The sequence below is a fragment of the Biomphalaria glabrata genome, chromosome 6 (genome assembly GCF_947242115.1).
Source record: "Biomphalaria glabrata chromosome 6, xgBioGlab47.1, whole genome shotgun sequence".
NCBI classification, from domain to species: Eukaryota; Metazoa; Mollusca; class Gastropoda; family Planorbidae; genus Biomphalaria; species Biomphalaria glabrata.
The window spans coordinates 32,937,613-32,959,143 of record NC_074716.1 but is presented as its reverse complement, the minus strand read 5'-3'; the positions used below and the strand labels follow the sequence as shown (position 1 = coordinate 32,959,143).

General features: G+C 35.1%; 1 protein-coding gene across 5 annotated transcripts in view; it reads left to right on the top strand.

The window, feature by feature from the left end:
* LOC106057893 (uncharacterized) overlaps positions 1-21,421 on the top strand; it is a 144,748-nt gene extending 123,327 nt beyond the window's left edge. For 3 of the 5 annotated variants that reach the window (XM_056031794.1, XM_056031795.1, XM_056031793.1), the window contains 14 exons: positions 3,927-3,995; positions 4,372-4,450; positions 4,575-4,795; positions 5,837-6,012; positions 6,742-6,934; positions 7,090-7,158; positions 7,418-7,471; positions 8,543-8,603; positions 8,880-8,983; positions 9,588-9,791; positions 12,594-12,744; positions 13,290-14,737; positions 16,145-16,276; positions 16,953-21,421. In XM_056031794.1, coding sequence (XP_055887769.1) covers positions 3,927-3,995; positions 4,372-4,450; positions 4,575-4,795; positions 5,837-6,012; positions 6,742-6,934; positions 7,090-7,158; positions 7,418-7,471; positions 8,543-8,603; positions 8,880-8,983; positions 9,588-9,791; positions 12,594-12,744; positions 13,290-14,737; positions 16,145-16,276; positions 16,953-17,246 — 3,255 coding nt within the window. In that variant the 3' untranslated portion in view covers positions 17,247-21,421. The remainder of the gene's footprint in view (positions 1-3,926; positions 3,996-4,371; positions 4,451-4,574; positions 4,796-5,836; positions 6,013-6,741; positions 6,935-7,089; positions 7,159-7,417; positions 7,472-8,542; positions 8,604-8,879; positions 8,984-9,587; positions 9,792-12,593; positions 12,745-13,289; positions 14,738-16,144; positions 16,277-16,952) is intronic. The other 2 variants (XR_008778342.1, XM_056031796.1) reach the window with 2 other exon arrangements.
* Positions 21,422-21,531: the final 110 nt, after the last annotated feature.

The following is a 21,531-nucleotide window of genomic DNA, read 5'->3' as shown; positions in this document are numbered from 1 at the left end:
ACATTTTTTGTTACACACTAGTCTCACACACACATTTTTGTTACACACTAGTCTCACACACACATTTTTTTTTACACACTAGTCTCACACACAAATTTTTTTGTTACACACTTGTCTCACACACATTTTTTGTTACACACTAGTCTCACACACACATTTTTTTGTTACACACTTGTCTCACACACATTTTTTGTTACACACTAGTCTCACACACACATTTTTTTGCTACACACTAGTCTCACACAGTTTATTTTACATGATAGTCTTCTGGAACTTCTGGCTGTAAAGTCACGTGGCTATCTCGTTTCACCAACTTTTGGCATTTATTTGCTTCTTGCTATTAATTCCTCCACGTCTCCTTGGTACGTAACTCTCGGGGAGAGACTCGGGACACTGTCTTGTGGACACTCGCTAACCCGCCTCCGCATGTCCAGAGAAGAAAGACAACTCGTGACTTGAGTGGCGGTTCAACAAAGAAGTCTGAGCCAAGCAAAGACGTCTGCTCTAGGAATTGAGCATTTCAAGCTGCGCGCCATAAAATTGTTTCTATTTCTGTTTGATGAGTTAATCTGTCCCACACTCTGCGTCACATAGTGTCATTGTTGTCAGCTTTGTAGGCCAGCTTTAGAATTAGGCATTCGGTCGCTTTGACCCTCTACCAGCTTCAATTCAATTTTATGATATTTTTTTTAAGCGTTTTAAAAAGTTTCATTAAAAGGTCGTCGACATTTTTACTCTTTTTGGTTGATTTTTTCCCCGTCCAAGGATCCCAAACGTCAAAGGTCACATCATAGAATCAAATGCATTCTTTCTACCGACAAGGCCACGGGACGAGATTTTCCAATCGTTTGAGCGTGAGAATAGCCAATCTTGTAAAGTTCACTTAGGTAATACGTAGCACAAAGTGAACCAGAGCTGCGGAGATAGCCAGAGAATGGTGCAAGGTTGACAGACCAGAAGTCGAGGGTCAAGCCGTCCCGTTTGAGAAAAATCGTATAAGGCATTGTCGCTTTGTTCACATGAAAGCATTGGACAGAATCGAGCTAGCAGCAAAAACATTTTGGACTTCGGAACAGAAAGGGCTTTTGTTAATGTGGCTATGAAGCATTGTTGCGACATTGGTTGTGATTATGTCTGGTATTCTTTGGTTTAGGTACAGAAAGGGCTTTTGTTAATGTGGCTATGAAGCATTGTTGCGACATTGGTTGTGATTATGTCTGGTATTCTTTGGTTTAGGTACAGAAAGGGCTTTTGTTAATGTGGCTATGAAGCATTGTTGCGACATTGGTTGTGATTATGTCTGGTATTCTTTGGTTTAGGGACAGAAAACTTCTTAGATTTATTTATATTTGCGATTTAAACTTGAAACTATCATATACCATCATCGTTGGAACTTTACCAAACAAACAGATTTCTTGATTGGAGGAAAATATATTTAATTAACAATGAAAAAAATGTCTAATCCTATTGTGTTAACGAATTCTTGATAAGCGAAGTTATTTAAAAAGCCTAACTTGAACTCTATATATATATTTGCTAGCATGTGTTTGTGTGGAGCGATGATGAGCAGCGCCACAAGTGTGTGAGCTAGGGGCCCCCAGACTTTTTCCCAGTTTTGGCGGGATGGATTTTTGTTCTCGTTCTTCTTTCTTTTTGGTTTCTTTCAGGAAAAGTTTTAACACCACATACAAAAAAAAATCTGAAAGGGAGGGGTACAATGTAGAAGGGTTTGGGGGGGGGGGGGGAGGGGGTTAACTCTTCTTTTATTTTCATTTAACGTTGTTAGATGTAGATTTCAGCAAAGACTTTGGTTTGAGTCAAGACTTGCACGTGACATAATCAGCAAACATTTGGCTTAGCGAACATGTGTCTCTAGAGTAGACACACAACGTTTTTTATATGGCGACCAGACTTCAAAAGCAGACTCCGCCTCGCAGACCAGAAACACACACATACACTAAGAGATCAGTAACAATTATTCTAAAGCCATGCGACCCGTTTCCTGAACTATCCCGCCCCCCACAGAGTTACATCAATCTTCGGCAAGACACTCATCTCTCTCTCTCTCTCTCTCCTTCCTTTTCCTTCACTTTATCTGCCTTTTGTATTCAAGAAGATATAATATTGCACAGATAAACAAACAAAAAGTGTGTGGAATGAACTATTTCACTAGATGACTAGATGATAGATATATAGGCTCCAGTGTATGTGTGTTTATTAAGGAGAGACGTGTGAATACGTAAGGATGTGTTCTCTCTCTACTGTCACAGTCCCCATTACAACAGATAATCACGTCCACGTTTCAACTGCAACATCTTAGTACTTTTTGAACGCTATGAGCTCACGTCCTTTTAAAAAGGAGATAGTCTCTCTTTATCTAGTCATCAATCCTTGAAATAGTCTCTCTTTATCTAGTCAGCAATCCTTGAGATAGTCTCTCTTTATCTAGTCATCAATCCTTGAAATAGTCTCTCTTTATCTAGTCATCAATCCTTGAAATAGTCTCTCTTTATCTAGTCATCAATCCTTGAGATAGTCTCTCTTATCTAGTCAGCAATCCTTGAAATAGTCTCTCTTTATCTAGTCAGCAATCCTTGAGATAGTCTCTCTTTATCTAGTCAGCAATCCTTGAGATAGTCTCTCTTTAGTCAGCAATCCTTGAGATAGTCTCTCTTTATATAGTCAGCAATCCTTGAGATAGTCTCTCCTTGTCTAGTCATCAATCCTTGAGATAGTCTCTCCTTATCTAGTCAGCAATCCTTGAGATAGTCTCTAGTCAGCAATCCTTGAGATAGTCTCTCCTTGTCTAGTCATCAATCCTTGAGATAGTCTCTCCTTATCTAGTCAGCAAAACTGTGGCTACAAAACCATGTCGCACAAAGATGTATTCATTTGTGTAGAAAGCCAACTTTAGGGTTTTAAAAAGACAGCACTGCAGTGATAGAAGATATAATAATCGATGAAAAATAAGACGATATTAATTTAAATGTTCTACTCGGTTATCTTCTCTTGGCACTCACAAAATTATTTGGGGTTGGAAGTAAGTTTTCCTGTTATATTCAATTCATTTTGCAGCTCTATTTGTCAATTGAAAGCATATCATTAAATTGTAAAAATAAATGTAATTTGAATGTTTAGTTTTCCTTTTTTATAGAGTTACTTAGTTTAATTCCAATAGTACATGAATCTATCAGAACATAAAATCTGGAGCACATTCAGTGTAGTGTCAATGATATTCTAGCGCCAGTTAGCAGTGAATGGAAAGTAGTTCAATCTTGATGTTAGAAGTCTATACCAACGATATGTTTGGCTAGTTTTGGCGGATGTATTTTATGTTCATAATAAAATAATTAACAAATATTTTGGCTCATCATTTTTTTTTCGTCATTCTAATAACCATTTAAAGTTACTATATTGAACATCCCCATGTAGTGGTGTAGCTAGGGTGGGGGGAGGAGGGGGAGAATTTGAAAATTCCTCCGGGCCCCTACTTGAGGGGTGCCCCCAAAGGAATGTTTTTATATTAAAAATTAAATTAGATTAAATTAAATTAAAAAATGCAGGGGCCCCCATAGATGTCAAGCCCCCCCCCCCGGGCCCCCAAATGATGGGAAATTCCTAGCTACACCCCTGAAACCTTGCATTGAACTCAATGCTGTTCTAAACCTTGTGTTGAACCCCATGCTGTTCTAAACCTTGTGTTGAACCCCATGCTGTTTGAAACCCTCTGTTTAAGCCCAATCTGCAGAGGAGATTTGAAGTTTTGAAATAAGTAATCAGCATGACTGTCTGAAGAATTCTTGTGGTACCATAATATTACATTACTGTAACAGTGCCCATCCTATTGAACTAGAACATTGACAAGATCATTCATTGTATTGATCATTCATTGTATTGATTATTGATTGTATTGCTTATTTCCTTAGGTGCAAAAATTTGAGGAGGAGAGACGAGCTGTTGTACGAGTTTCTGAAGAGGGCAAAGAAAATGTGTTTGTAAGTAATCCCTGGTTGTCAACTTGTCCTTGACACTACTCACACATAACCATCACCTTTTGATCACAACATGTTGTTTTAGTTTTGTAATCAAAATGCTAAGAATCAGACTTCCAAAGAATCTGTACATTTTGTGTTGGAGATGTTGAGAACTAAAGGTTCATCTCTTTGTTTACACTTTGAGTTGTTCGGTGCCCTGCTTCCAAAGTAATAGGAGAAGAAATGTGCTGGCAGTAGAATCTAAAAATAAGACAATCAGATGCATTTGTAGTTTCACTTAAACTAATACAAATTGTCTTGTTCTTTGATTTAGACCTCTATTTGTAGCTTAGCAAATGGACAAAAGTAGCAGCCATTTTATACAATTACTTTTCAGAATGATACTCCCACTAAGAAAGTTGGTAAGAAAAAGAAGGGAGGCAAGCCAACCAAGTCCCAGTCTACTCTTTCTGCAGGTACTTTTTTCTGTTTTTTTTTTTTTTTTTTTTCAAATAAATTCTCACAGACAAATGTTTTACACAATAACCCTCCCCCTTGAAAAAACACAAACTTAAATGGCTGTATTAATCACATGCTCAGATGACCCACAAAGATGTGATATCTGCCCACCAAAGAGTCCTGCAGATGACCACTTAGCCTGTGATCATCAGATTTGCCGCCAGCGTCGTGTGCACAGTTTGGGTCAGTTAGATGTCCCACACCTTCGGCTGCAGCATGAGCCACAGCATGATCACCAGATGGAGAGAGTGGCGCTGACCCGGGCAGTTTCCTGCACTCCAGCCTGTCCACAGAACCAGAAGGTGAGTTTTGTGTGTCCAGTGTGTAACACTGCCATGACTGACACTCAAGATTTTTTTTGCCTGTCTGGGAATCCACTTTCTTATTGCTCTTAGAACTTATTGCTGGGCCTCCAGATCCTAGTGATACAATGTTTAAGTGATGGAACAAGTCCCAAAACTCCTGCAGAGTTTGGGGGCACATAAAGGTCTGACTAAGTCAAACTTGACTTACAGTGCTATTGTGGGAGAAAGAGGAAATAGTGTCTCATATTCTTTTTGATTTTACCAGACTTGAATTTCATTTGGAGATGTCTCTTGACTTGTATGGTGGTAAACAGGCATTGCTGCTCATAACTCAGGGATTTTGTACAGGACTTTTGCAACCCATAGAGTTTGGTGATAATGATGATCAGATGAAGGTGCTCATAACAGTACAGGAGCTAGAAGGTTTACTTGACTACAACTTAATTAAGTTTTTAAAATGGGATATATAAATTGTATGTGTTTGCATGTTTGTAAAGTGACAGTTTTTTTTTCGTAATCTTGGCTCATTCATTGCAAAAAGGTAAGTTGTTAAATTATCATTGAAGATGCACTTTAAAATAAACATAGTGTTTTAAGGCACCATTAGGAATTAGTTATTTGTTCTGGAAATAGGGGAAGTTTTGAGTTAGAGACATTGATGTGACTAGTAAAAACAAGAATAGGTTTTATAAAGGCAGAGCGAAACATCAGCCAATGTAAACAGACTACTTCCAGGACGCCTTAGAGATAGGAAGCTTGTTAAGAACACGGAGAGTTAGCTGACATTAGATGGTTCCATTCATTGCTATTAAACTTCTTGTTCAGTATCAGCGTTGACTTATATTGGTTGTTGGGCCTTTCGCTGATGTTATTGGATTTTGTTGAGTGTTACCTCCATTTAGTATATCTGCGTTAGACATTGCGGAAGCGCCTAACAGTGTTTACCTATTACTCCATGCATGTTTTATCAAATTAAATTTTAACACGAAGTGATTCAATAAAACATGTTAGAATATGTAAAAATGTTACAATTCACAGATGACCTATGCTGTTGACCAATCCTCACTAGTCAACAGGCTGCACAGCCCAGGACATCCTCATCAGTTACTGCAGCAGCAACCATCACACCACCATCACAACTTAAACAAAGTTGAAGCTCTCAGGGAGAGACTGACTGGGAAGACCATCACTATTGTGCCAAAGACTTCCTCCAAGTTTGTAGCTTTGCTTTTTATCATTTCTAGTTTTTTGCAATTATTTCACTCAATTTTTATTTCTAGTTATCTGCAATTATTTCACTAAATCTTTCTAAGTTTCTGATAACTTCCATAGTGCTTTTATTTGATCTTTCTTGAATCTAATTGAACTAAACTAGATCTAGATGTTAAGCAACTTGTTCATCTCTATACCTGACACCATGTTTCTAAAGACTTAAGTACTTCCAGAAAACTTTTCATACTCTTGAAATTATCAAAAATTTCCCACACTCTTGAATAAATGAATTTATTTTTTTTACTGATCAGGAATTTAAGGAAGAACTTCTAGAATCAGAAACTTTAAAATATTTTTAAAGAATATTTAGCTTTTATGGAAAGTTTGTTAAAGTTCAAAGTTCATGTGTTGCTTACAAAATTTTAATTTGTATTATGTGACTAGCACTTTTCCAGATGTATTGTCCATTAGAGTTTGTAAAACTCAGCAGTGTCTTAAAATCCCCAAAATTTAAACTAAAGCTGCACAAAGCCTATAAGGCCACAAATTGCTGCATCCATTACTAAGAATTCTTGTTAGCCACCAAACATGAACAGAAGTAATCCACTGCTTAGGTATAATTATCTTCTATTTGAAAGGAATGTCTGTAATTTATATGGTAAGACATGAATTCTACTTATAATTCTTATACAGTTAGATTAGACAATTTATTTAACATTTATCATTCACAGAACCTCTCTATTGTCCTCTGGTTCTGACCAGTCCATGGAGTGTGGCTCTCAGACTCCACTTAGAACTGACCCTATGTCCAGACGTGGGGCAGACACTTACAACAGCAACTCAACAGTTTCAATGAGCAGTGATAATAACAGTCCTGGACTCAGTAGAAAGAAGAGTGGACCAATGCTTGACCCTCGAATCAAAGTCAGTAGTAACAAAAATAATAATTTAAAAAATAATTAAAATTGAATAGAAAAAAAAATTTCTTAGAAGTTTCTGGTGTAATGTTTTCCCGAAATTTATTTTCATACTGATAAAACAAATCAAGTTAATTGCTATATGTTTTCTGTACGATTCAGTCCCATCGGAGTGCCAGCTGCAGTACAGGGGATGATGGGATCTCTTCAGAGAATGATGACAATGACAGTGTATGTTTTTTTTTTGGTGTGAATTTGTTCAATAGAAACTAAGTGCTTCTAAAAAATAAAATATCTATAAAAGAAATGAAATATTTATTAAGTTATTTCATACATTGAAATTCAATACTATTAATTATTGAAGTTTTAATACCATTAATTATTGCTTACACCAAAATATTGGCTCATCTTTACATTATGTCTATTAGCTTTAGCATTCTTCAGAAATTCTGATGTTCATTTGTTCCTAGATTCTAAATTTTTGTTTTAGAATTCCAAGAGACAGCAAGACACTGCAAAAGGAAAACATCCAAGTGTCAATAAAGTGAGTCTATCTTTTTCTTGGTGACTGTGTGGGGCAATATTCTTTTCTTGGTGACTGTGTGGGGCAATATTCTTTTCTTGGTGACTGTGTGGGGCAATATTCTTTTCTTGGTGACTGTGTGGGGCAATATTCTTTTCTTGGTGACTGTGTGGGGCAATATTCTTTTCTTGGTGACTGTGTGGGGCAATATTTTTTTCTTGGTGACTGTGTGGGGCAATATTCTTTTCTTGGTGACTGTGTGGGGCAATATTCTTTTCTTGGTGACTGTGTGGGGCAATATTCTTTTCTTGGTGACTGTGTGGGGCAATATTCTTTTCTTGGTGACTGTGTGGGGCAATATTCTTTTCTTGGTGACTGTGTGGGGCAATATTCTTTTCTTGGTGACTGTGTGGGGCAATATTCTTTTCTTGGTGAATGTGTGGGGCAATATTCTTTTCTTGGTGAATGTGTGGGGCAATATTCTTTTCTTGGTGAATGTGTGGGGCAATATTCTTTTCTTGGTGACTGTGTGGGGCAATATTCTTTTCTTGGTGAATGTGTGGGGCAATATTCTTTTCTTGGTGAATGTGTGGGGCAATATTCTTTTCTTGGTGAATGTGTGGGGCAATATTCTTTTCTTGGTGAATGTGATCACTGTGTGGGGCAATATTCTTTTCTTGGTGAATGTGATCACTGTGTGGGGCAATATTCTTTTCTTGGTGAAAGACAAAATGTTGAGTGAATGTGTGGGGCAATATTCTTTTCTTGGTGAAAGAAAAAATGTTGAGTGAATGTGATAACTTTGTGGGGCAATATTCTTTTCTTGGTGAAAGACAAAACATTGAGTGAATGTGTGGGGCAATATTCTTTTCTTGGTGAAAGACAAAATGTTGAGTGAATGTGTGGGGCAATATTTTTTTCTTGGTGAAAGACAAAACATTGAGTGAATGTGATAACTTTGTGGGGCAATATTTTTTTCTTGGTGAAAGACAAAACGTTGAGTGATTGTGATCACTGTGTGGGCCAATATTGAACTCAAAGTTACGAAAGAGTGAGAACATTTGAGATCTTAGATGTAATTCTATTCCTCAGAAATGCCCACGAACCAAAGAAGCAACTTTATCAAAGCCACCTTTGTTAAGACAGCTATCAGGTAATAATTTCTCTTGATACACTATATTAATCAACTATTTAAGTGAACAATTTTTTGGAGTCCCCTTCCCCTCTCCCCCATTAGACCTTGCTGATGTCAGGGCATTCCAAAAAGTTATATTCATCAATTTTAAATCACAACATGGAATTGATGACATTAATTTCTACATACATTCTAAGGAACTATTTTCTTAGCATTCATTTCATCTATTTTGAGAGCTAAATTAGAGTTTAGAATTATTTTTTTTGGCATAACTATTTTTTTTATTCACTGCAGCGCCAGTTGGAGCATCCAATAGTCCTGGACCCTATTTAGGTCAAGCTAAAGTAATTGTGGACTACTCACCATCAGTAGATGAGGAGGATTTTGTTGCTTTGAAAGTAAGATCAGTCAGTTGGATAATGTTTGTAGTTTTATTAGTTTTTAATGATGCTGTTCTTTGGTTCTTTTCATTTGTAGAAAAATACAAGTATGTCACTAAATGTTTCTTTTAAAGTTACGATAAAATTTCATGTAGCCATTATTTGGTATATAAATTGTATTTTAACCTTAGAAAGTTGAAAGTCATTTTAGATCCCATTTTAATTTGATTCAAAACTGAACTAAATAAATACTTGTTATTGATAGTGGTGGCAGTAAAAAAAGTCAATTTATTTCAAAGAATTTTCTAAAAAGAAGTGAATTTTTCTACTCCAGTGTACATTGCATGTATCCATTGTTTATTTGTCCAGTTCCTTTATTCCAGGCTCTAGTCAGATTTACATTATAGTCAGAAGAACTGCACAAATAGTTTTTTTCTCTGATGCCATTGATTGGAATGATTGGTTCTTCTTTACTTCACGCACCATTCTTTTGCATTTCTTTTTTTTTTTCCTTAAAATTTCTTTTCCTTTTTCTATAATTTAAAAAAAATAAATTTTTCTTTCTTTTTTGGTTTGGTTTATTAACTAGTTTGTTTTGTTTGTTTTGTTTGATGTTTTGAAGAAGGGTGAACTGGTAAACATTATCAACATGGCACAGTCTGGCGTCTGGCTTGGTGTGGTCAACGGGAAGCGTGGCAAGTTCCGTTTCGAGCATGTGGAAGTTGTGACAGAACCGGACAAGGCATCCATTTGTAGTCAGTTGCTGAGTGGACAAAAGGACATTCCAAAATCTGTTGAGGATTTATTGCAGAGAATTGGTCTGGGGGTCAGTGTTCATATCATTTTTTATCAATATAAAAAAGCTGGTCACTTGGTCCAAACATAGCTATATGAGATAAAAAGTAAAATTAATTCTTGATACTCAACCATGAAACACTGGGTTAGAAGGGGTTGTGACAACGAATTTTATATTTTCTTCACAATTATTTTAAATCATATGACTTTTGAAATTTACTTTTTTTTTTTACAATCATTATCATCAAACTCCATTTGACTGAGTGCTTGAGAGGCTCAAATCCTCTCTTGCAAAAGCCCTGGAAAAAAAACACTGCTGTTTTGTGTAGTGCAAATTTGTCATCAACAGGTTGAGAATTTTCTGTCAAGATGGATATCAGCAAGTCTGGGGCAGTTGTTTTTTTTTTAACAATCAACTACTTTTACATTCATAGGTGGATGTTTCTACAGTTTATTATGTTTAAGGTTAAACTTTGATGATCATGGCGTGTAAGTCTCAGGTCCCATTTATAGTAGGTAAAAAGTAATCTATAGGAATCTTCTTTTTCCTGACCTAACATCATTGACTATTCCAGTAGTAACAAATTAGTTAATAGAATTCTTTTTTAACATGAGATTCATTTCTGTATCTTTATATGTTATCTTGATGTTGGCATGTCTCAGCACATTTTTCATGTAAGCATGACAAATATTTTGTATGTTGTACTCTTTTGTTTTGAGATTCAGTTGACTCTTCATTTGCACTGACTGCAATTCATATAATCTATTATAGATTTGTAAAATACCACTGACTGATACATTCATTGATAATGAGATCTCTTAAACTGTCATACATATCCATATCAAATTTCATACATAGATGCTCACTAAGAACAGTTTTTGACAAGATTCATAATCTGATGACCTCTATTTGCAAAAAAAACAACACAAGCTCTATCAAACCTTTTTATTTTACTTTCAGTATTTCCCCAAAAGGCAACAGTCTATATAGAAAGAATAAATAGAAATATCTTACAAATTTTTTATTTTTAAAGCAATTTTTTTTTTATTTGCCCTAAGTCTACTTATTTTTAATATGCCTTATGTCTAATCATATCCACTTCCTTTTAGACAAAGTCTAAGTAAAAAAAAAACCAATCCTAATAGCATTAATAAGATAGATCTAGAAACTTTTTTTCAAGAGAGAGAGAGAGAGAAAGAGAGAGAAAGCAAAGAATAAGGAGTGAGATAAACGATTACAGTTAATAAAACAAAATTGGTATTTTTTTAATGTAGAGAACAAAATAAAATAAATGTAGAAAGGGGAGACCATCAATGTGACATTTCAGACAATGACATTTTTTATTTTCTAGGCCCAAAACTGATGATATGAAAAATTGTATTCAGTATCTAATATGGGACATTGCTGGCATTCAGATTATAAAGATTGCAAAAAAAAAAAGTAAAACTAATCAAAAAAGAGAGGGGGGGGGGGGTCGCTGTCAAAATATAATATAGATGCTAAAGAAAATGACATGAGTAGGTATGTCAAGGGCGCATTATGGAGCTGGTGTTTCCAAATCAAGTCAAAAGTTTATGTTGGAGAAATTGCAATGCGCAGGCTTAAAGTAAACAAAATGGGGGTTCCAGAGAGTGAAAACAAAGGGAGAGACAGATAGAAAAGGGCAGTAAAATTTCATTGCAACTGATACACTAATTCACAGGCTAAAAAAGTATGTTATGTTGGTCGTTAAATTAGGGCCATTTATTACAATTCAAAAAAAAAAAAGAAAATGGGGTGTTCCAGCCATAATTATCACTATAAAGCCTGGGAACAAATCAATGGGCATAGCCAGTGTGTACTGCTAGTTAATGACAATTTTAAATTGAATTTAGGCTTAAATTGTTATTTAGTAGAGTCTATGTAAAAATGTCAAGATTTGTATTTTTTGGATTAATCATTTTTTCATCATTTTTTTTATTTTATACCCTGGAAAGTCTAAGAGACTATCATATTACATCATAAGGATCATTTTCTTGACATATATATGGTTCAATTCTTTGAGGTACAACTCAAGTTTTTTGCTCCCATAACCAGTGGACTATCAAGAGTCTACTGGACACAATGTTAAGCTCCCACTTAGACTATTCAATCCCATGTGAGTCTGCACCAGGGGCTTAGCTAGGAATATTTCATCCTTTGGGGGCCCTTGGGGGGGGGGGGGGCTTGGCCTCTTTATGGGCATTTTGCATAATATTTAATATTAATGTAAAAAAAACACTTATTTGAGGGCCCGGGGGGATTTTCAAATTCTCCCACCCCCCACCCTAGCTATGCCACTTATCTGCACAGCTGCTCGGTTCTCTCAGATGCTCTCCAATAACTTAATAAAACTTTAATCCACCTTTATTCTTTTAGAGGGGAAACTGTCCTGGAGTCTCTAGTGTCAGTTCTTGTAACATCTCAAAGCTTGTTGTATTTCCTGTCTTATTCTCTCTACTTTGTTGGTTTTGAGAGATCTTTTCACTTTGCAATTTCTTCTCACATGTCTAAAGAAGCCAGTCCAAAAGAAAACAATGCAGTCATGTAAATGGGATAGGGGCTGTTAAAACTGTGCAGCATATTAAAAATACTTTATAAAAATGTTTCTGTTGTAACACTAATAATAATGTAGATATTTCCCTTTTTTGAGTGATACATCACTCCCTTTATAAATTCTAGGGTATAGTTTAAATTCTTTGTCAGAAATAATAATTAAGCTTGTCTTCAGTCCAAAGATTAACGAGGAATTAACATTTCATTTTGAAATTCTTAATTGGAATAAAAGAAATGTCATTGTCATGTATATTTCAGCAATTGTCAAATACTTTCCTTTTGAATGGTTATGATGACCTCGATATATTTTCTGAGCTGGATGGCCATGACCTAGACACACTGCACATTACTGAGCAGGACCATAGAACCAAACTTTTGTCTGCAGCCAGAGTTCTTGTTGATTGGCATGGTAAGAATAGAAACAGTTCTTGCATTCTACATTTTTGACATAAAATAAAAGTAACTGTTGACTCAGTGTGAACACAATATGTTAGCTAGCTGCTCATATACATATATCAGCAATTGACTGGCATAGTGATGTATAGAGACAAATGACAAAAGCAGCTGTTTAACATGTTGATGTATGCAGACACATGACATGAGCAGCTGGCTAACATGTTGATGTATGTAGACATAGATGCGCAGTTGAATAGCATATTGATGTATGTAGACATGAGCAGTTTAGCTATACATGAGCAGTTGACCAGCATATTGATGTATGTAGACATAGATGAGAAGTTGACTAGCATATTAATGTATTGATCATATTTTTGTGATTTGGAAAAAATACATTAAATTTAATGACTAATAAAAATCTTAACTCCAAGTTAATTGGACAAATGATTTTTTTAAAAGCTCCAGTGGACTTAGAGCTTAGATAACTAGTGAAATTTTTTTCTAACTAGCTTTTTGTTTCTTTCCAATATGAAACTTATGAAACCACTTTCTTTTCAGAACAATGTGGTACCCATACACCCACACTGACCAATATGGATTCCCCTTCTTCAAGGGCTGGAAACTCTAGCTGTGACTCAGGTTGCTATGCCAGTGGTGAGGGAACCAAACACCATTCACGGCGCAGAGGTGATGGAGGCCACAGGAAGCCTGAGGAGGACAACTGCATTGCTCGTAAGGCCCACACTCCTTGCAGGTCTTGTGGCAAACCAAAGCAGCCTAAAAAATATAGCATCCCTGCCAATAATACAGGCACAGGTCACTATATGCCAGGACAATATCCTTCACTTCATTCCCCATATTCTCCTGGTCATTTTCAGTATGTTGGACATCAGTTTGGGCCATATAATCCTGGTTATTATGGGTATCACACAAGTGGACATGGTCATCATGGGCACCATCATCAACAATATGCAATGTCAGGGTCACGTACATTAACCGAGCTAAATGCTAGTGAAAGTCCAAACTTTCCAGTCAAGCTAGAAACATTCTCCAGTGCTAAACAGAACAGCAATGTGGCTTCTCCAGTGCAGGGTTCTGTCATGTATGCTGATAAAAAGCCTGCTATTGGTGAGAGGGTGTCATTGACAGAGGAAGATAAAGAAGTCATATCGATAACATGTGGCAATAATCAATCCAAAAAACTTTCAACACCAATACAGACCTTAAACAGTGGATCTTCTCAATTAGACATTACTAGTAACACTCAGTATAGTGGCTGCATACCTTTAACTGGGTGCCCACAGTGTGATGAGAGTTTTATATGTGAAAGTGCTTCTTGCATCCAATGTGCCACATACGCCTCATGCCCACAGTGTTTTCCATACAGACATTATGTAAATACAACTATGCGCTCTGACAGTAAGTCTTCCAAGATGTCCTGCAGCTCCACCTGCACCCAGACCACTTGCCTCAGCCCTGACCATGATGACAGTAGCCACAGTGGAGGATCCAATCTTCTTGATTACTCCCTCAACTCACCATCAGGATACTCTTTATCTAAGGCAAGCCCCAACCGAGTGCAACCATTTTACTATTATCAACAGCAGTACACTCAACCAGCCTTTGGTCATGCTATAGTTCACCTCACGGAAAGAGCCACTACTCCTTCCCAACTTCCTTCTGCTCCTGCTCCTAAAAGTCAGCCAACGCCGCCACCACTCACCTTGGCACTAGCAGAGCCTAACCTTACCCAGGGTGTGGCCTTGACACTTCAGACTGAACCTCAGCCTCCCCTCATGACCCAGCCAGATTGGTCAAGCCAATCTGAGAGCACTGAAGCTCCAGGCATAGCTACACTGTACAGTAGGGCAAGGAGCCAGACTCCAGAGAAATCTGAGAAAAGTAGTGGTCAACTGAAAAGTCCAACAAGGTCCTTAATGCCATTGGTGTCCACCAAACTGAGTGCTGAGAGAATAGACTTGACCCAAACACCTTACAGTACAACAGTAAGTACCAATAACTAATTTGCTAACAAATTCTTTTAACTATCATACCAAAATATCAACAAATTGACATATTCACTCTCGCCATTCTAGCTCCTGACATCATTAACATCAGTCTTTCTAAGTCTTTAAGTCTAGAATGACACCCAAACCTAGCTGAATCAAGCTGAACCTACTCCATGCTCAAATGCAACTTAAGAAGGCAATAATTAGACCAACAGCTCTTTCTCTCTCTGTCTATATATATATATAATGAGAGAAAAAGAAATAGTGCATAACTTTGACCATAAAAAGAGCTGCAATACTAAATTGTAGGCTAGCATTGTCACGTGTTTATTATGTTTATTTAACTGGCAGATCTTGATGCTATAAACTTGTGACATATGTGGGTTCGGAGGTGCCTTGATTATAGTTCAAACACTTTAATAATCAATGAAGTAATAAAGTGCTGATATGTTTTCTTGAGTTTTAATTATTTAAAACTTAAACTTGAAACAATAAATGTATGTACAAAGATATATAAAACAGATACAGGATTCAGTGAAGATGATCAATAAAATGAGTAAATATTTACTTTAAAAACTAGCGACTACTAAGTCTCTAACTTTCTAGCACTCTCTTCCGTCTCAAGCTAACACTCCGCCTTTTATACCTTTCTTTACCCATCCTTGACTCCTTGACCCGTTTACATTTAATTTTCCTTTTAATTGTGTTTGTAATTTAACCTACGTTAATTATGTTTCCCTGCTGTAGCCTTGAACTAAGCTTTAATCGGCGTCTTTCTGGCATTAAAGCGTGAGTGCGCTGACCTGATTTGAGATAGGTACAATGTCCTCATTTTGTGAACAATGAGGCGTCACTAGGAACTGTGTTTGTAATTTAAGCTATGTTAATTTTGTTTCCCTGCTGTAGTCTTGAGCTAAGTTTTAATCGGCGTCTTTCTGGCATTTAAGTGTTGGTACGCTGACCTGATTTGAGATAGGTACAATGTCCTCATTTTCTAAACAACGAGGTGTCACTAGGGATGTGACAAGCATAACTATTAATTACTGCTCAGACTGTTTTTATAATGTCTCTGTCTTGATTTGCTCATAGTTTTCATAGGGTTTTTTATTATATTTGTTTTTATGACACGTGACAATGTGTAAAAGAAACTGCTCCCTTATCTAGAATTTGAACAATAATTTAGTGTTTCCTTGTCTTAAATGAAAAAAATAGTTCAAACTTTGAAGCATGTATAATGTAGTAAAATAAATATATATATACACCCCCCCCCCCATATGCACTTTACATATTCATTACAGATGACAATTTTCAGTAATTCTTACTATCATTTATACCAGTTCTAATATTTTCCTTTCTACTGTAGATGTAAATACTCATTATATATATAAATGAATTTTGCTTCAGATTGGTCATTGTGGCATTCCCCCACTCTTAGTACAAAGGTATTCAGAAGAGCTGCGTCAGGATATGGAGACTATGTCCATGGTGATAGAACAGTTAAGAGAGTCTCAACTCAGGGCTCTTGGTAGACCTTGTGTAAGTGGAAATTTGTCAAAATCATAGTCGAGGGTTTGATTGAATAAATTCATAGGCTAGCATGTAATCTACGTAGCTAAAGTTTTTTAGTTTTGACCAAAACTAGTAAAACAATAGTAACAGTTGTAAAATTGTTAGTGTAAAAGAAAATACATTTTTGTTTTCAAATGCAGCCATTTACACTTGAAATTGTAAGCACTATATGTTGATCAAATGGGCTTGCAATTTAAGTCTGAGCTGAGCTTTGAATATGGTGTCAAATAATTTTGGTATTGACTGTGAGAATATTAAGTTGATTGAGTCTTTGAAGCATGCTTGCTGTCAAATGTGATATTTTGCTGGAAACTAAAATGTTATGTGTGAAAGATGAATAGAATTCCACTTATTCTTTGTTGCATAAATTATGTTTTAAAAATACAATTACAGGAGAAGGAGCTTAGATGAAAATAAACTGAACACTTTTTATTAGTATATTAATATATTGCTAAATTGAGCGTCAATATTTTTTAAAATTTCATGCTAATTATGTATTTTGACTCAGCACATTTTTATTTTCAAACTTTGACAGCATAAATCTATCATTGACAAATGTAGATATTATTGAAGTACCTGGTATTTTGTGTATTTCTTATACAAAATAATGCTCTGATATAAAAGTATTTTGTTTGTATTTCAGATACAGAATGAAGCTCTGAGTGAGACCTGCAAACAGGCTTGTGACCTGCAGATCTCCTCCGTCCAGAACTTTCTGATCTCTATTGGACTGCCAATGTATTTTAAACCACTGACTGACAACAGCGTCACTACCCTGGACCAGATGCTGAAGCTGAAAGATGGTGAGCTTGAGAAAATAACTGGTGCTGACTCCAGACACCTGAAGAGGATCTGCCATGCCCTTGAATGGGTGCAGCATAAGCTCTCATCCCCCAACCACAAGCCTCTTGTAGGGGGAGTAACAGACAAAGTTTAACAGCAGGGTTGGATTGTCAGAAATAGTTGATATTTAGGAGTTATACAACTCTCTATAGTCTTGTTTTATTTTATAACTTTCCTAGCTATTTATTAATACTAATTATTATAGAGCATAGCTGGTTGTAGGGGTCAGGTTCCCTTGCTAAATATATGTAATGTCAGCTTAATCATGTTATAACTAGGCTTTTACATATAGAGCCTGTAAAAACCTAGAGAGCTAATATCTTTTTTATTTTTTTTTATAAGTAATATAGCTTATAGTTGTTGTTGTTGTTTTAAGAATAGCTTATAGTTGTTGTTGTTGTTTTAAGAATAGCTTATAGTTGTTGTTGTTGTTTTAAGAATAGCTTATATAACCTGTTCACCAATAAGAAAGATGGTTGTGTTTCAATGGGCTCATTAGATTATTGTTCTTTTTTATTCTTTTTTTAAATTCTATTATTAGAATATATATTAGTTGTAATTTTTTTTTTATAATATACATGCCAAAAAATGTTGGTCTTTGTTGTTGTACTTTTCATGCTTTTTAGTCATCTTGAGATTTTTTATTTGATAACTGGAAAACTGGAAAGTAAAATAAGATATTTTATCAAAGACAAAAAAATTGTCTCATGACATTGTACTTAGTCTGGATTAGCTACCTTGTTGTGCTAGTAACATTACGCACCATTAACCTTTTTTTTTATCAGTCTTGGTGTTCAAGATGCTTAGGTCTGTAAGCCTGCACCAATGTTTGAGAAGAAAAGGTCTGTAAGCCTGCACCAATGTTTGAGAAGAAAAGGTCTGTAAGCCTACACAAATGTTGAGACTTAAAAGTCTTTCAATCTGCCAAACTTATGCTGTTATTTTCTGGAACTATTTATACTCATCAGTTTAATTGTGCTCTTGTCCAGATTCACACAATCATGGTCAAAATTGCAATGCTTTGTTTTTAATTATGGAATAGTGGTTTTGTATATGTCAGTGCTACACATTCGTCTTATAGATAGAATTGAATTATAATTGACTTAGTCACTATCTATTAGATAATGTACATTTTAACCTTTAGGCCTAGGCAAACTGTCTGGTATATCATCATTTTGTCTTGATATGTTTGTATAAACATTTTAGGTCAATCGTGTATAAACTTCTGTCTTAGTATTTCATCAAATGTAATTCTGTCTATGAATAGTCCCTTTGGTCTCTTACCTAGATGTTCCTGGATTAAAAAGTAAATTTAGTTCATTCCTTAAGAGCAGAACTTGCTTAGTAGATCACAGCTACAAAGTGATATCTAAATGTTCATTACCTTTTTTTTCTACATATATATTTTTTGTCACAAATTTTAAATTAGTTCAAAAAGTTGTTGTTTTTATTAAACATTAAGAACTTCTTGTCCATTGTTCACATTTCTTTGTTTCTTTCAAGAAATGACCAAACTCTTTGAGTGATTCTTATTTCTTCTGGACTGTCATGTTGTTTTCTCTTCTTGTAAGTTTCCTTTATTTATTCTGTACATAGCTCAATGTGATCATGTGCAATATGGACTATCTCTCAGCAACATGAATGACCAATAAGTCCAGACTAAACTGGACATCACTTCTTTGTTGTCTTGAGTACACCTGTCTTGAGTACATGGTGTATTGTAATGAATGTCAAATCTATTTTGCTTAGGATAAAAAAAATAATATTCATGTGAGTTTGTTTAAACTTTTGTCTCTTGTGCATAATTATAACCTTGAACATTAGTAGATATTGGACAACTTGATATGTAACTCATAATAATTTTTTGTTACTTTTCCTTTAAACATCCCCATTATATGTCATTCATACCAATATTTACCTGAGTCCTAATATTTTTTTGTATGTCCACAACATTTCATTTTTATTTATCCTGCATTTTCAAATACAGATGTACTGAAGCAATATTCTCTAATAACCATAAGCTGTTGAGTGTTTTTGTTCTATTACAATTGGGATGTATGTTCCTCAAAGAAACTTGAATGTGTCTGTGTGTTAAGTGCCAGAAGATGGTGTTGCTTGTTCAATTTAAATGTTTTGTTTTGCTGTCAGTTGGTTTTTTCAAAAGTCAGTATTTTACATTTTATCTTGAAATCATTTTGTTTTTGTCATGTGTGTATGGAGAAAGTTTGCTCTAGAAACAAAAAAATTCTTTCAAAATTCCACTCAAAGTTTTCATTTGAGAAACTTCATTTGTAAGAGAATTCTAAACTGAAAAAAAAAATCGGCCCCTGAAGTGGTCCACCCAGGCAGGTAAAAAGGCAGGTTTAAATATTATCAGAATGAAATTCTATCAAAGACAAATGACAGAAAATAATGGAGAAAAAAAGGTTAACAGATCTCGTGTGGTGCCCCAGCAGACCAAAGGATAGGTGAAGTTAGATGTGAACCTGACCTAACTGATGTCTTATAATAAATATCTAATTGATCTAATTGTTTTGTAAAGGGCAATCTCTATTCCTTAACAATAAAACATTTCGGTAAAAAAAAAAATCCAAAAGAAATACATTTTTCTTTGGTTAGGTGTTCTATAGTAATCGCAGTACTGCAGTTCACCCAATAATATTAAAAACACTTATTAATTGTTGTTTTACATTATGTCTGACTTATATGCATACTAAATAGATTTTTTCTCATTAAAAAAATTATAAACATTCTTTTGTGTGTAAATATAGTACTTAGTATAACAGAACTTACATAATTTAACAATACAAATATAAAATTTACAACCGTTTGCATAAATGTGTTAAAAATATGGTAAATAGTCATCTCCCATAATAAAGAGCCTCAAGTATTTGTTACTATTAATAGTAAAAGTGGTGTATTTTTATGAAAAAACTGCTTGCATAAGTGATTTAAAAAATTAGATTTTTCTCTTTCAGAAAAGAAAAAGTAGCCATTGCATCAGAACTTTGGTCTAAATATTGTGATGTCAGATTTTCACTATCTTTTCTAGTTTACGAGATCTAAACGAGATGGACAGACAAGCCACACAAAACTAATGCCATATTTTTTCCTTTCGGGGGGCCGCTAAAAAAACAGAAATCTTTATTACTTTTATGTGGGTAGTAGTTGAAAAGATTGATGTATTAATTTGCTTTAAGATTTTAACTCTCAGTTAAGAATTACTATTTTTTAAGCTCGATCCTCTAGATCATGATAATTGAAGTTATTCTAAATTCAAACTAGAAAAAGAAAAAGTTCAAAAATATTAATTCTATGAATTAATTGTTTAATGTCCATTTGTTCCCCTTATATATATGATGCTTTTTTTTTTGTTTTTGTACATTCTCATTCCTTTTTAGTTATTGATAAATTGCCTAGGTCAGTTTCCTTGGCTGGTAGAAGACCTTACAGACCATCAGATACTTCAGTATTGTAGGGGAAAGGAATGAGCTCATTGCAATTTCTTGGGCTCCAGTTTTCATTTTCTTTTGATGTACAGTTCCAGTGTGCTATTGTGTTGTGAGTGACTGCTGTTGAATCAAACTTGACTTAGTTTAATGTTAGTCTAATGACCAAGTAGAGCTGATTGTCTTAGTGACAAGCTCAATTGGGTTCTAGAGACATGTCAGTCAGTGATTTTATGTACACATTACATTGTACAAGAAAACTTAGTGATTGTTGAAAAGATGGTAACAAAAATTGTGTTTTCATCTGATGAACATTAGAGTTCTTGTTGTCCACATCTTTATTTGTATCAGTAGTATTCATTGTACGGATTCATTAGAAACTGTACAGTTTAATATGACAAGGCCTAGTCGCATTGTTTGGTTTGACATAAAACTTTTGACTCATTATTTTACCAATACAAATTTAGAAATGGGAAATAGAAAGAAAAGGCTTGTCAAACACAAGTATTCTGCTAGAAGATTTTGGGAAAAGGGGGGTGAGGGTGTGAAATTCTACAAGTGTGTCCACAGTGATGCTAGAAAATGTTTCTGTTCAAATTCCGAGAGCCTATTTTCAAACTAATGATTCTATAGAACTAGAGAGGGCCAATGATTTTGTAGCTTTTATTTTTGTTTTCTTTCTCTTAGTTCTGATGTGCCACATCAACATTGATCTTATGTTAATCTTGAGTTGGACTCACATATGGTCAGTGTATATTCATTGGGTTTGAAATACAACCTTTCAAAAGAGAATAAAAGAGAAATATTTAAATACTTCAAAGATGTTTTTGACCTGGACATTTCTTTTCTCTTTTTTATACATTCATTTCTTGTATGTAATGATAAGCTGTCTGCCTTGATGTTTTTGAATTGGTTATAAATATCTCTTGG